Source organism: Neomonachus schauinslandi, chromosome 7 (assembly GCF_002201575.2).
Source record: "Neomonachus schauinslandi chromosome 7, ASM220157v2, whole genome shotgun sequence".
Classification (NCBI taxonomy): Eukaryota; Metazoa; Chordata; class Mammalia; order Carnivora; family Phocidae; genus Neomonachus; species Neomonachus schauinslandi.
Window position 1 is genome coordinate 20,303,352 of NC_058409.1, and position 12,681 is coordinate 20,316,032.

At 36.5% G+C, this 12,681-nt stretch overlaps 1 protein-coding gene across 2 annotated transcripts in view; it reads left to right on the plus strand.

The window, feature by feature from the left end:
* Positions 1-12,681, plus strand: part of SLC12A2 (solute carrier family 12 member 2) — a 100,980-nt gene that overhangs the window by 46,026 nt on the left and 42,273 nt on the right. For both annotated transcript variants that reach the window (XM_021702155.2, XM_044917091.1), the window contains exons 5-10: positions 1,691-1,830; positions 3,655-3,765; positions 5,800-5,908; positions 8,516-8,643; positions 8,740-8,824; positions 11,303-11,454. In XM_021702155.2, coding sequence (XP_021557830.1) covers positions 1,691-1,830; positions 3,655-3,765; positions 5,800-5,908; positions 8,516-8,643; positions 8,740-8,824; positions 11,303-11,454 — 725 coding nt within the window. The remainder of the gene's footprint in view (positions 1-1,690; positions 1,831-3,654; positions 3,766-5,799; positions 5,909-8,515; positions 8,644-8,739; positions 8,825-11,302; positions 11,455-12,681) is intronic.

Sequence of the window (12,681 nt, forward strand, 5' to 3'; positions counted from 1 at the left end):
TGCATTTTTTTCTTGAGGATTTCCAAGGTGGTGGAAATTATTAATTGGTAAAATAAGTACCTTAAGGAAGTTTTGGGTGGATGGATTTAAAGTGTAGACTATTTTGAGAGAATTGATAGAATTAACTATAAAACATGTTACAGATATTTCCAAAATGAAGTTTGCATACTTAGTACTTTATTGAACTATAGAATTTTTTGTTGTGTTTGTCTTTATTATACTGGGAGAACAGGAGAAATGCTCAGCTGTTAAATGGCATTTCATTATATGGTCTTTTTTTTATGATTTTATTTATTTGTCAGAGACAGAAGAAACACAAGCAGGGGGAGTGGCAGGCAGAAGGAGAAGCAGGCTCCCCGCTGAGCACGGAGCCCAATGTGGGGCTCCACTGCAGGACCCTGGGATCATGACCTGAGCCGAAGGCAGACGCTTAAGTGACTGAGACACTCAGGCGTCCCTCATCTTATGGTCTTAAGAATTCAACAGTTCAGGGCGCCTGGGTGGCTCAGTCGTTAAGCCTCTGCCTTTGGCTCAGGTCATGATCCCGGGGTCCTGGGATGGAGCCCCACATCGGGCTCCCTGCTCAGCGGGGAGTCTGCTTCTCCCTCTCCCACTCCCCCTGCTTGTGTTCCTGCTCTCGCTGTCTCTCTCTCTGTCAAATAAACAAATAAAATCTTTAAGAAAAGAAAAAAGAATTAAACAGTTCATCAGTATCTAAAAAAATGTATATAACTTCATGTAACTTCACTATTACTAAAACTAAGTTTGATTATGACGTAGAGGCCAGAAATAAAATAGAATTTTAGAAGAATTCTTAGAGATTTCAACTAAGCATTAGAATTGACTCAAAATCATAATACTGATTAATATTTAAGTTAGAAAAATACTTGTTGGGCGCCTGGGTGGCTCAGTCGGTTAAGCGACTGCCTTCGGCTCAGGTCATGATCCTGGAGTCCCGGGATCGAGTCCCGCATCGGGCTCCCTGCTCGGCGGGGAGCCTGCTTCTCCCTCTGACCCTCCCCCCTCTCATGTACTCTCTCTCATTCTCGCTCTCTCAAATAAATAAATAAAATCTTTAAAAAAAAAAAAAAAAAAGAAAAATACTTGTTTCATGATAGTTCATTTAATGTCCTTGTTGACTATTGCATTTAGGTAGGATTTATTAAAATATAAATTGTATCTATTTAGGATACCACCTTATGCTTACTGTTCTTTGCAATTTCTTGGGAAATTTTTTTGAGTCTTAGTCACGTTACCAACAAATTACCGTACCAATATAGGTTATTGAAATCATCTCAACTGTGATTTTAAAAGTTACATTAAGATTAAAACACTACTTAGAAAATCATTAAGAGATGATATTGGTGTCCATGAATATGAGCAGGAGGCTTTTGTCTATTTTAGTCTAAGCTTTAGAAGAGAGAATAGGGATTTAAAAAGCCGGATGATTTTATATTTGATACGGGCAGAATTCTCTGGGTTTTGAGAACTGCTAAGAATGAAGTGGATTGTAAAGAATTCTTTTGGGATGTTTCTTCCTGAAAATATGCTCACCCACTTGTTTATTAATATAACAGTTGTGCTTACTGGAAGCATGTGCTTTCTGAATTCTTTTGTGTAATTAAAAGGATTGACATTTAAATTCCTAACTTGAGTATTTTGGGGTTTTTTTTTTTTTCCTTTCCTTTAGGAGGAGCATATTATTTAATATCCAGAAGTCTAGGACCAGAATTTGGTGGTGCAATTGGACTGATCTTCGCTTTTGCCAATGCTGTTGCAGTTGCTATGTATGTGGTTGGATTTGCAGAAACTGTGGTGGAGTTGCTTAAGGTAATTTCGTCTTCTGGACATTGGTTTCCCAAATCTTTATTGAGGGCTTATGTGCCACTCCCCGTATTGGATCCTAGGAAAGCAGTGATGGACACAAAACGTGTCCTCCAAGAAGTTTAGTGTAAGAGATAGACAAAGTAATGGTGATACATTGTCAGAAGTGGGTAGTTATAGAAGACCTTGGCAACACAAAGGGTAATCACTTAACTTACTACCACCCAGGAAACGGGGTCACAAAGGAATGTGAGTAAGGGTTTTCCAGGGAAGGGAGTCTGGGTGTTAGCAGGCAAGTAGGAGAGGTGGGGTGTGCCGTGAAGGGAATATGGGAGAAAAGGAAACAAAGGCCGGGAAGGGTAGAGTTCGGTGTGTTTTTTAAAAAAATTCTGCAAATATTTCTATATGATTATAGCACAAAATAGAGATTTAAGACTAGAGAGGGAAAAAAGGGTCAAATCAGGAAAGGTATTGTTTGCTGTTAAATTGGGGTCTTAATCTCAGTTGGAGTTAGGGGCTGGGACATGATCAGATTGGGGCTTGAAGAAGTATATAGAGCATGGAACAGTGGGATCACAGGTGGAGAAGGAGATCATTTAGAAAGTTGTAGCTATCCTGGGGAAGGGATGGTGGACCAATGTAGCTGGAGACGTATGGGTGAACTGGAGAGATTTTTAAAATGTTAAATGAGTGGACTTGATGATTATTGGGATATGGGAAATTAGAGAAAGAGAAAGGAGGATTTCAGGTGTGTATATATATAGATATATACACACACACACTTAAATAAAAATATACATAAATATATATTTACAAATATATATACCTGAATATGTGTATATAAATGTATATTTATCATATATATATATATGATAAATAGATTTCTGAGTTGGAGGTTTAAATGGAGGGTAATGGCTGCACAGGACAGTGCAGTTTGGGATGTCTGATTGGAAGAACCAGAGGTATATCCAAGTAGAGCTGGCCGGGAAGTAGTTGATAATACTGCTCTGGAGTTCAGGAGAGGATTTGTTTGAAAAGAGTCATTGGGATGTGTGTAGTTAAAGCAGTAGAAGTGAAATAGGATTCAGCATTATTAACTGAGAGCAACCTTGAGAGACACCTGTAGTGGTTCCTGTTAGGTTGGTTGTAACTCTGTTCTTCTGTGTTCGGATGCCATCCATTAGGAAGTGTGAGATCTGAGGGGGACTGGCACTTATGTTGGTGTTGCCCTTAGCTGTATAGGACTAAGGGATGGGGAAAAGCAAGGGCTGTAAGAAAGCAAGCAGTGTAACTCTCAATGGTTACTATTCTTTTGTTACTTAATTTAGCATGTTTTTAATGTCCTTGATATTAAACCACAAATAGCTTTGCTTGTTAGCGTGGGAACAGTGTGTGTTTTTGGACAACTGCATGAACATGTATTCATCTCTTTTTCTTACAGAACATAAAAGACCACTAAAAGCATGAGTTCGCTAATCACAGTAATACAAAATATATTTCTTTAAAAAATACTAACTGTGAGTCCTGCTTAGGCATATTATGATTTATTTGCTTGTTAGCAATTTCATTTTTGATTTATTGAGTCTGTATTAAATATAACCTCATTAATTTGACCCTATTTTTGATGTCTTGAGTTTTTTGAATGGTGCCTCAATAGTAACATAGTTATTTATTCCTTTTTCTTAGGCTCCCTCTTCATTCCTTACATAGGCATTTATTCCACTTCTTCATGTAAGAGATTCTGATGTCTCTGAAATGTTTCCAAAAGAATTAAAGAGCTTATCTGAATAACTGAAATTGCTCATTACGTTTATAATTCTCTTTTTCTAGGAACATTCCATACTTATGATCGATGAAATCAATGATATTCGAATTATTGGAGCCATTACCGTGGTGATCCTTTTAGGTATCTCAGTGGCTGGAATGGAGTGGGAAGCAAAAGTAAGTAATGAACTCACTGGAGTATCTGTACATATTTAACATACGAACTTTTAGAGTGTGTGTTTAGGGACCACTCTAAAGTGCGGTAATATTTTTAGATTTCAAAGATCCTTCAGTGGCCATTTTCAGAGAAGTTTGTGTATCAGGTTATTTTCTATCTGACAAGGCAAGGAATGTTTATAGATAGCAGTCAGTCTAGCATCCACTTAAACATAGTACTTTCGGGGCTCCTGGTGGCTCAGTCAGTTAAGCATCTGCCTTCAGCTCAGGTCATGATCCCAGGGTCCTGGGATCGAGCCCCACATCGGGCTCCCTGCTCAGAGGAGAGCCTGCTTCTCTCTCTCCCTCTGCTGCTCCCCCTGCTTGTGCTCTCTCTCTCTCTCTCTCTCTAAAAAAAAAAACAGTACTTTTTAACTTTGGATTCCTGCCCCCTCCCCACCTCTTCCTTTCCCCTCCCCTCCCTTAATCTTGATTCAGGTTATTTAGAATCACTCAGGTCAGTATGTTAGGCAGCCCAGATTAAACTTTTGGCTTTGTAATTTATTTAACAGTTCAATTTCAAAAATAAATACAGGGGCAATAAACTTCAAGTTAGTGCCCATAAGAGATTAGAGAAGCTCGTCTTGCTCCTTGCTGTTGAAGTCTCAGAAACCATGGCTACCAAAGCCAGGACCACTGTTTCTGGGAAAGGTTGCTGAAATCACATGTTAACTTGTAGGCAGAGCACCTGGCATTATTTCTCCACCTTTGAGAGAATATTCCTCAGTACAGCTCTGCTTTCCTGACTAAATCATCCACAAAGATCCTGCTGAGTATCTCCAAGTCCCCTCTAGGTGTCGTCATGTTTCCTTTTATAAATCGTGTAAAATCCTATATTTCTGCTGTATGTGAGCCATGATAATATTTATCAGATCAAAAATTAGGCAAGTAGGAAAGAATAATTTTCCCAAAGTTGTTTTTTAAGTCATTAGTATATAATTAAATCATTTACTTATACTTTTAACCATTTGACTTAACTGAAAAGAATAGAATTTCATCCTACCTGGGACCGGATTAGCATTTAAGCAGTTTTTATTTCCAGGGAGGACACAGGTTTTCATGAATATCTGCCTAACTTTACTGGGAGGTGAAGAGTGGAGAAGGAGAGGCGGGGGAAGGGGGCAAAATAGTGAAGGGAGTCAAATGTATAAAATTGCAGTTATCAAATAAATGTCACAGGGATGTAATGCACAGCATGGTGACTATAGTTAATACTGTATTGCATATTTGAAAGTTGCTTTTTTAAAAGTAGATCTTAAAAGTTCTCATCACAAGAAAAAAATTTTAAACTATGTATGGTCACGGATATTAACTAGACTTACTGTGGTGATCACTTTACAGTTACATGTGTATGAATATTGAATTGTTATGTGGTACACCAGAAACTGATAGATTGTTACATGTCCATTATATCTCACTAAAACAAAACAAGCGTGCAGGAGGAGAAATGGCAATTCTCATAGATTGTTCCTTCCAGTCCCATTACTAATTCAGTCCTCCTCCTGCATATTGTCTTCTTCTTTCTGTGCTAGTACACTTCTTCTTCTTCTTTTCCTGTGGTTGTCAGACATTCAACATTGTGTTTGGACTTGGTGTAAAACTTGTGTTTGTAGCCAATACGTTCCCTGTGTCAAGATTGTACTTCCATTGGAGGGGGCAGTAAATAATGATAAAGGATGAAAAGCCTGCAGTGTTGTGGAATGTATAGGGCTTTAGGATTTGTGGGATGACATGCACATCTTTAATTCATTTCAGAAATATTTGGCATGATCCTACTTAAGCGATCCATTTTTTCCCTAGTATATTGAACATTTTAGGATAGTTCTTTAAAGATTGCTTATGTAGTATAAGTTTATTGAGCTCCTCAAAAAGCTTTTTGAGGCACTGGGAAAACAAGACAAATCTCTTCAGTCACAGAAGTTATACGATAGTGAAACTAAATCAGTGTAGAGACATGAGAGATTTGATTTTGATTTTTCATGTTTAAAATTCCAGGCTCAGATTGTTCTTTTGGTGATTCTACTACTTGCTATTGCTGATTTCGTCATAGGAACATTTATCCCATTGGACAGCAAGAAGCCCAAAGGTTTCTTTGGTTATAAGTGTAAGTAAAAAAGATAGACTCTCTTTTTAAAGGTGCATGTTACAGCATTCTATTAGTAAACAAAGTTAGTACACTGTAGATAATTTGTAATATAATTGATTTTGGTGGAGTGACTCACACTAATTGACAATCCAATTTAGTGTTGTCTCCATTATGTATGTTACGATCAGAGTAAAGTACCACTTTTATTTACGTCTTCTGTTTTTCATTCTTAGCATCAAAAGATGATAGAATGTAGAAAAATCAGTGCTCCTGAGGAAAGTTGCCTTTGTTCTCTGTCATTTTGGGAATTTGTAACTGAAATGGTGACTTTTATGCTCACATGGCTTTTTCATTCTTTAAGTTGTATTTCAACACAACAGTCGAAACGTACCTACACCTATGAAGAAAATACTCGTTGTATAATGGCAACTTCAGTTTTTCTACCCTTTTCATTATACCTTGTGAGGATTTTCCACAGTTTTCATCTTTGTGACCCTTTTCATTCTGCTTCTAATTGTCCCTGCTGGTGAAATTTACTTACCATTTGTTATTTCCTTAAGTCTCTATCTGTATTTCCCACCCCATTGCCATCCCCCGCTCCCCACGAAATGGAGCCACTCTGCACCTGCATCTGCACAGGGCGAAATGGAGCAGGAGAGAACACTTGGATTAGCGTCAGAGAGGCTTACCACTTAGGGTAATAGATGTGTCTTCAGTTGATAAAAACTCCTCAAGAAACTCCCTGTTTCGAAACCCTAGAAGGAGAGGCCTAGCTGCAGTCCTCCCCCGTCGTTCAGCCCAGAGCTATTCATACAGATCTGTGAAAAGATGCAGAATGTACATCAGTGCCCTTCTTCCTTCACAGAGTCTTACTGGGGAAAAAAAAAATCAGCTGACCCAAACTGTGGATCCTAGAGACCTAGTGGTTTACATTCCGGTGTAAGCTTACTAATCTTTTTGATCACAGTAACAACATACAGTCCTTGATCATTTGTGAGTAGCACTGGTTTGGCTTCTCTTAGACACTGACTTAGTTGCGTGGGTAGTTTTCTGACAGGAATTGTTTCAAGGTTTATACCTTAACCAGTGACACTCACCCATTATTTGTGCCTGCTGGTCCTGGGTTGATAGTGTGATATCTGTTCCTATTACTAGTGCTCGTGCCTACGTCTAAACTGGGCTTTAAATTCCTGATTTTCTAGATTGGGGGAAGAGGTGTTTACTAGGCATGCCAGAAGTGAAAATTAAAAGCATCACTTAGGGGACGCCTGGGTGGCTCAGTCGGTTGGGCGTCTGCCTTCGGCTCAGGTCATGATCCCGGGGTCCTGGGATCGAGTCCCGCATCGGGCTCCTTGCTGAGCGGGAGGCCTGCTTCTCCCTCTGCCTGCCTCTGTCTCTCGCTCTCTGATAAATAAATAAAATCTTAAAAAAAATAAATAAATAAAAAAATAAAAGCATCACTTAGGTAGATATTTTTTTACATTTTAAGCTTTCATAAATTATATTTGTGACATTTCTTGTCCTTAGGAGTGATTTTTTACTTAAATTTTTTTTATGTTATAAATTTTTCTGAACATTTCTTTTTGCAACCTTATTTCTAAAAGAAGTGTTAAAAATTATAGGAGATGATTATTTCTAAAAATTTACCTAGTTATTATATATTTTCTGTTTGTGACTTTAGTTGATTTAAAAATAGCTACAAATATCTGCTAAACCACATTTTTCATTTCCTTTTTTTTTTTTTTTCCAGATCCTTGGCACCTAATAAAAGTATTGCATTGTTATCTCGTATAGTAACAAATATTGTATAAGTAGTGTATCTGGGTTTATCTCAGTCTGAAGTAAATAAATCTAAATATACTTCAGAATGTGACTTTTCTTTTTTGGTGGTTGATACTGCTTTGCTGCCTTCTCATTCATTTTACTAAGGTAGTGAGATACTTAATGGCTCCAGTAGGAAAACCTGGTGCATGGTAGTTATTCAGATGATGGATGGATGGATGGATGATAGTTAACTAGTTGTTTCAGTGTCAGGGCCCATCAGAATAGATGGAAACCGTAGGACTAGCTGAAGCTTTCATTATTGTTAAAATGGAAAGGGACTTTACCTAGTTTGCCTTAGCTAAAATTATATGGAAGCCTGATGAATAATTCAGCATCAAAAATTACACAGGTCACCACAAGGAAATAGAGAACTGTACAGATAGTATATAAGTTGGATGTAAGAAAAAAAAAAATGGGTCCAGATTAGTATGATGTTCTTTTATTTTCCTACCTCCTTTCTTATTTCCTTGACTGACCCCAGACATTGAGAAGTTTATCCACGCTTTGATTGACGTTTGTACTAGTGATAACAATCAAGTTAGCAGTGCTTGAAACATAATTAGTAAGGTATACAAAATAGTAGGCATGACCCAGGTCAAATCATCATTGTGATTATAAACTGTTTCCTCATACAAGAAAACAGGCAATGCCACGCTTCTACTAGGAAATAGTCAAGAATTTACCAGTTAATTGAACTGAAGAAAAGCTACATACATACATACATAACACTTACACTTGACCTAAATTATAATGGTCTAATCTGCTGTCCATTAATTGCCAAAGATATTTTGTTCTCCACAGCTGAAATATTTAATGAGAACTTTGGACCGGATTTTCGAGAGGAAGAGACTTTCTTTTCTGTATTTGCCATCTTTTTTCCTGCTGCAACTGGTATTCTTGCTGGAGCAAATATCTCAGGTGATCTTGCAGTAAGTATTACAAAGTACTGTATTGATTTTGTGTAAAAATGGTATACATATATTTATTTTTAAAGGTAGACTTAAAATTTTTTCCCTGTCTTCTAGGATCCTCAGTCAGCCATACCCAAAGGAACACTCTTAGCCATTTTAATTACTACGGTTGTTTACATAGGAATTGCAGTATCTGTAGGTAAATAGCCTTATATTTCTTTCAGAAATTTCATGATGTACATACTTTAAATATTTATTTCCATGGTATTATATTTCTAACTTTTAATTTCAGAAATACTTCAATAAAAAGATTAAGAGTTGAGTATTTTAATTCAGAAAGAGTTTTAGGTAAACTAGTAGTGATTTTACAGATACTACCTAAATGCCCAGATGCCCTATTGTTTTTTTCTCTAGGATCTTTATGAATTAAAGTAAATTAAAAATTGTGTAAAGTCTTCTTTGCAAACTCTTAAATTTGACTTAGCTATATTTTATAGAAAATATAATTCACATAGTAGAAGTAAATGCATTTTACTCTGTGATCGTTATAAAATTTTTAATTTTTTTTATGGTGGTTATTTTATATTTGCATGTTAATCTTACTACATATGAAGATTGTTTGAAGACATTTAAGCAATGCTTGGCATTTTTTACCAAAACTGATTTTGGTAGATAGGACATTCTTTATTGAATGAAAAGTTACTGAAGTCTTATTAAATTGAATGAACCTGGTTTTCAACCTTTTATTACATTCATGAAATCATAGCATTTTAAATAAACTGGAAAGGACTTAAGTGGTCAACCAGTCTCTAAATCACTGTTGTACACATGAAGGAATGAAAGCTTAGAGATTATCCTACCAAGGATAAGTGACACTTGATTTAAAGAATTGTTTCCTGGCAAAGAGAGATTTTATTTTGTTTTTTAGTGAATTCTTTAAAGACTCTTAGTTTCTTTAGTTGAAATGTTCCCAAGAAAAAAGTAAGTATTGATTTATATATAATTGACTGCACTGACGATAGTTAAAATTTTTTTAAAACATTTATTTTAGAGAAGGTGAGAGAGCACAAGTGGGGGGAGGGGCAGGCAGAGGGAGGAGCTGACTCTCCACTGAGCTGGGAGCCCAACGCGGGACTGGATCCCAGGACCCTGAGATCATGACTGGAGCCGAAGGCAGACACCTAGCTGACTGAGCCACCCAGGCGCCCCTGTTTATTCTTACAGTTCATATCTAGATTTCTGAAATTCATTTAGAAACAACAATTTTATATATATATATGTATATATATATATATATATATAAATAAAAGCTTAGCCAAAATATTTTTGTGATCCCCTAAAAGTTCCTGGCTCAAGAAAATTTAGTTTTAATTTAAAGAATGATATAACTGATTATGTTTCAAATTGGAAAATAATTAGTTACACCAAATAAATGTTTTCTGTTTGTATCTGTCTCTCTGATGTGAGCCGTCATACTTATTTTATTCTGTCCATACTAGCCCTTGGGGCAGTAGGAGTAGCCCTTCCTCCCTGACACTCAGGAGTGGGGCCAGTGTCTACAAGAGTGGATGTGTAACTGGTTCAGAGTAAGGGAAACTTTTTCCCCCCAGTCACCTGCGATGTAGAACATCAGAGTATGAAACATAAAAGCGTAGCTGCTGTAAGGTAGACAGGGCTCTTTTCTCTCCTCACCCCACATGGTTTCACAAGTACCTTTAAGGAAACATGGTTTTGCAAACACTGCTCCGAGAGTTAGATGAAGAAATTTAGGAAGAACTTGATTAAAATATTCTCCCTTTCAAACTTAATCTTCTGTGTGTTGTTCACTTTTGGCTGCAGTGTTTATAATTTTTACCTCCTATATGATGAGACAGGAGTGTTAAAGTGCTTCAAAAGTCTAAGGAATGGTAATTACTAATAGTTACACCTCATATGTTGTTCCAAATAATGAAGTGCTTTTTTCCAAGAAAAGTTTTTAAATGTCATAGTATGGAAGTTTTCGGTTTTGCACAAAAGTAGAATGCGTTTTCTAATGAACCATCACCTACTTTCAACAAAGTTACCAAGAAGTAACAGTATATGGTTAATCTTGTTTCACCTGTGCCCATTCCTTCTGCCCCAGGGGTTATTTTTAAGCAAATCTCAGGTATCACGCACTGTCTTATTATCTGGATAGACTTACTTGAGCCAAAGGTTTAAATAGAATTATAATTCATTAATGTTCAAATTGTTTCCCTTCCCACAGAAGATTGATATTACCTGAAGTCTCATCTTTGGCATGTTTCACATAAAAAACACTTGGGAGTACAGGAAGACATTTCTACCATTTGGAACTCTTCCAACAGAGTGTTTTCATAATTGCTTAACCAAATAGTTTTGCTCATTACCATTTTCCACAACTATATGTATGGGGTTTTTAAGTGTGCATGTGTGAAATATTCATCTTTGTAAGATTTTGTTTCACTACTTAAATATTGGGGACCACGATGCTTTTCCAATTCTCTTTGAGGTAAATCTGTTTAAACTATAAATGCTGTATGTAAATGCTGAAAATGTAAATACTGTTAACTAGTATATATTCAGTCAGTACCATAAATTCCTTTATGGATATGTGTAATTTTGAAATGAATATAAATTTCAGTTATATTACTTGTTCTTATTGTCCCTTGCCCTTCAGGTTCTTGTGTTGTTCGAGATGCCACTGGGAATGTTAATGACACTATTGTAACAGAGCTAACAAACTGTACTTCTGCAGCCTGCAAATTAAACTTTGACTTTTCATCTTGTGAAAGCAATCCTTGTTACTATGGCCTAATGAACAATTTCCAGGTGAGCCTCATATTTATGTTATGCTGACATTGTATATATAGAGGTCAGACTGCTATCAAACCTGAGCACTCACTTAGAAGGGAGGAACATTGTAGGACCATTGTTACTTTTTACCCAGATAGCTGTTTGAAAAGTCTGTAGATAAATAATTGGGCAAACAGATAAATATTGAAAGGGTAAAATCTGAAGCTGTTCAAGAGCAAAAGGGCTCCCGAGGGTAACGCTTTTATGATCATGTATAATATATAGCATATAGTAGTGTATGGCTTCAGAAAGCAGGGAAGCATCTCACACATGCTCATTTTTGTTGGCTCTATTTCTGGATTCTCTGATCTGTTCTTTGGTGTTTCCATCTATCAATCCACCAGTACCATACATTCTTGTTTAGAGTAGTTACATGGTAAGTCTTGAAGTCAAGGAGATTGATTCCTCCCACTTTATTGTTTTTCAGAATTGTTTCAGTTTAGTTCCTTTTGCCTTTTCATATAAATTTTAGAAGAATGTTTATCTACAAAAAGTCTTGCTAGGATTTTGATAGGAACGTATTGAACTTGTGTATCAATTTGGGGAGGATTGGCATGTTCACTATATTGAGTGTTCCAGTCCATGAACACAGTATGTCTCTCCATTTATTTAGATCTTTGGTTTCTTTCATCAGCATTGTGTAGTTTTCAGAATACAAGTACTCAACGTGTTTTGTTATACCTAAGTATTTCATTCTTATTTTGAGTACTTTATTATTTTTTTAAAAGATTTTCTTTTAAGTAATCTCCACACCCAGTGTCGGGCTTGAACTCAAAACCCTGAGATCAAGAGTTGCATGTTTCACTGACTGAGCCAGCCAGGCCACCCCTTAAGTATTTTAAATGAGTTCTGTACTCAGTGAAATGAGTTCAGTTTTCTAATTTGAGGTGTCTTCATAATTGCTTTATATTGTAACTTCCCTTTTAAAAAAGTGTTGGTATCAGTAGTGTTATTAGTTAGATAAGGCCCACATAGTCATGCTGTGCTAAACTCCCGTTGAATAATAGAATTAAATTCTTAATGGATGCTTGAAAGTTTGTGACCTTTTGGAACATAGCAACTATGATGATACTACTTGTCTAGAATTTAGAGAATATCATTCCTTCTCCTTTTTGCTATTACCTCTATAAGGTTCCGAAAGCGAAATGAAATTTTTGTAACATTTATGGGCTTTTACAGAGAAGATTATAGTAACTCAAAGTG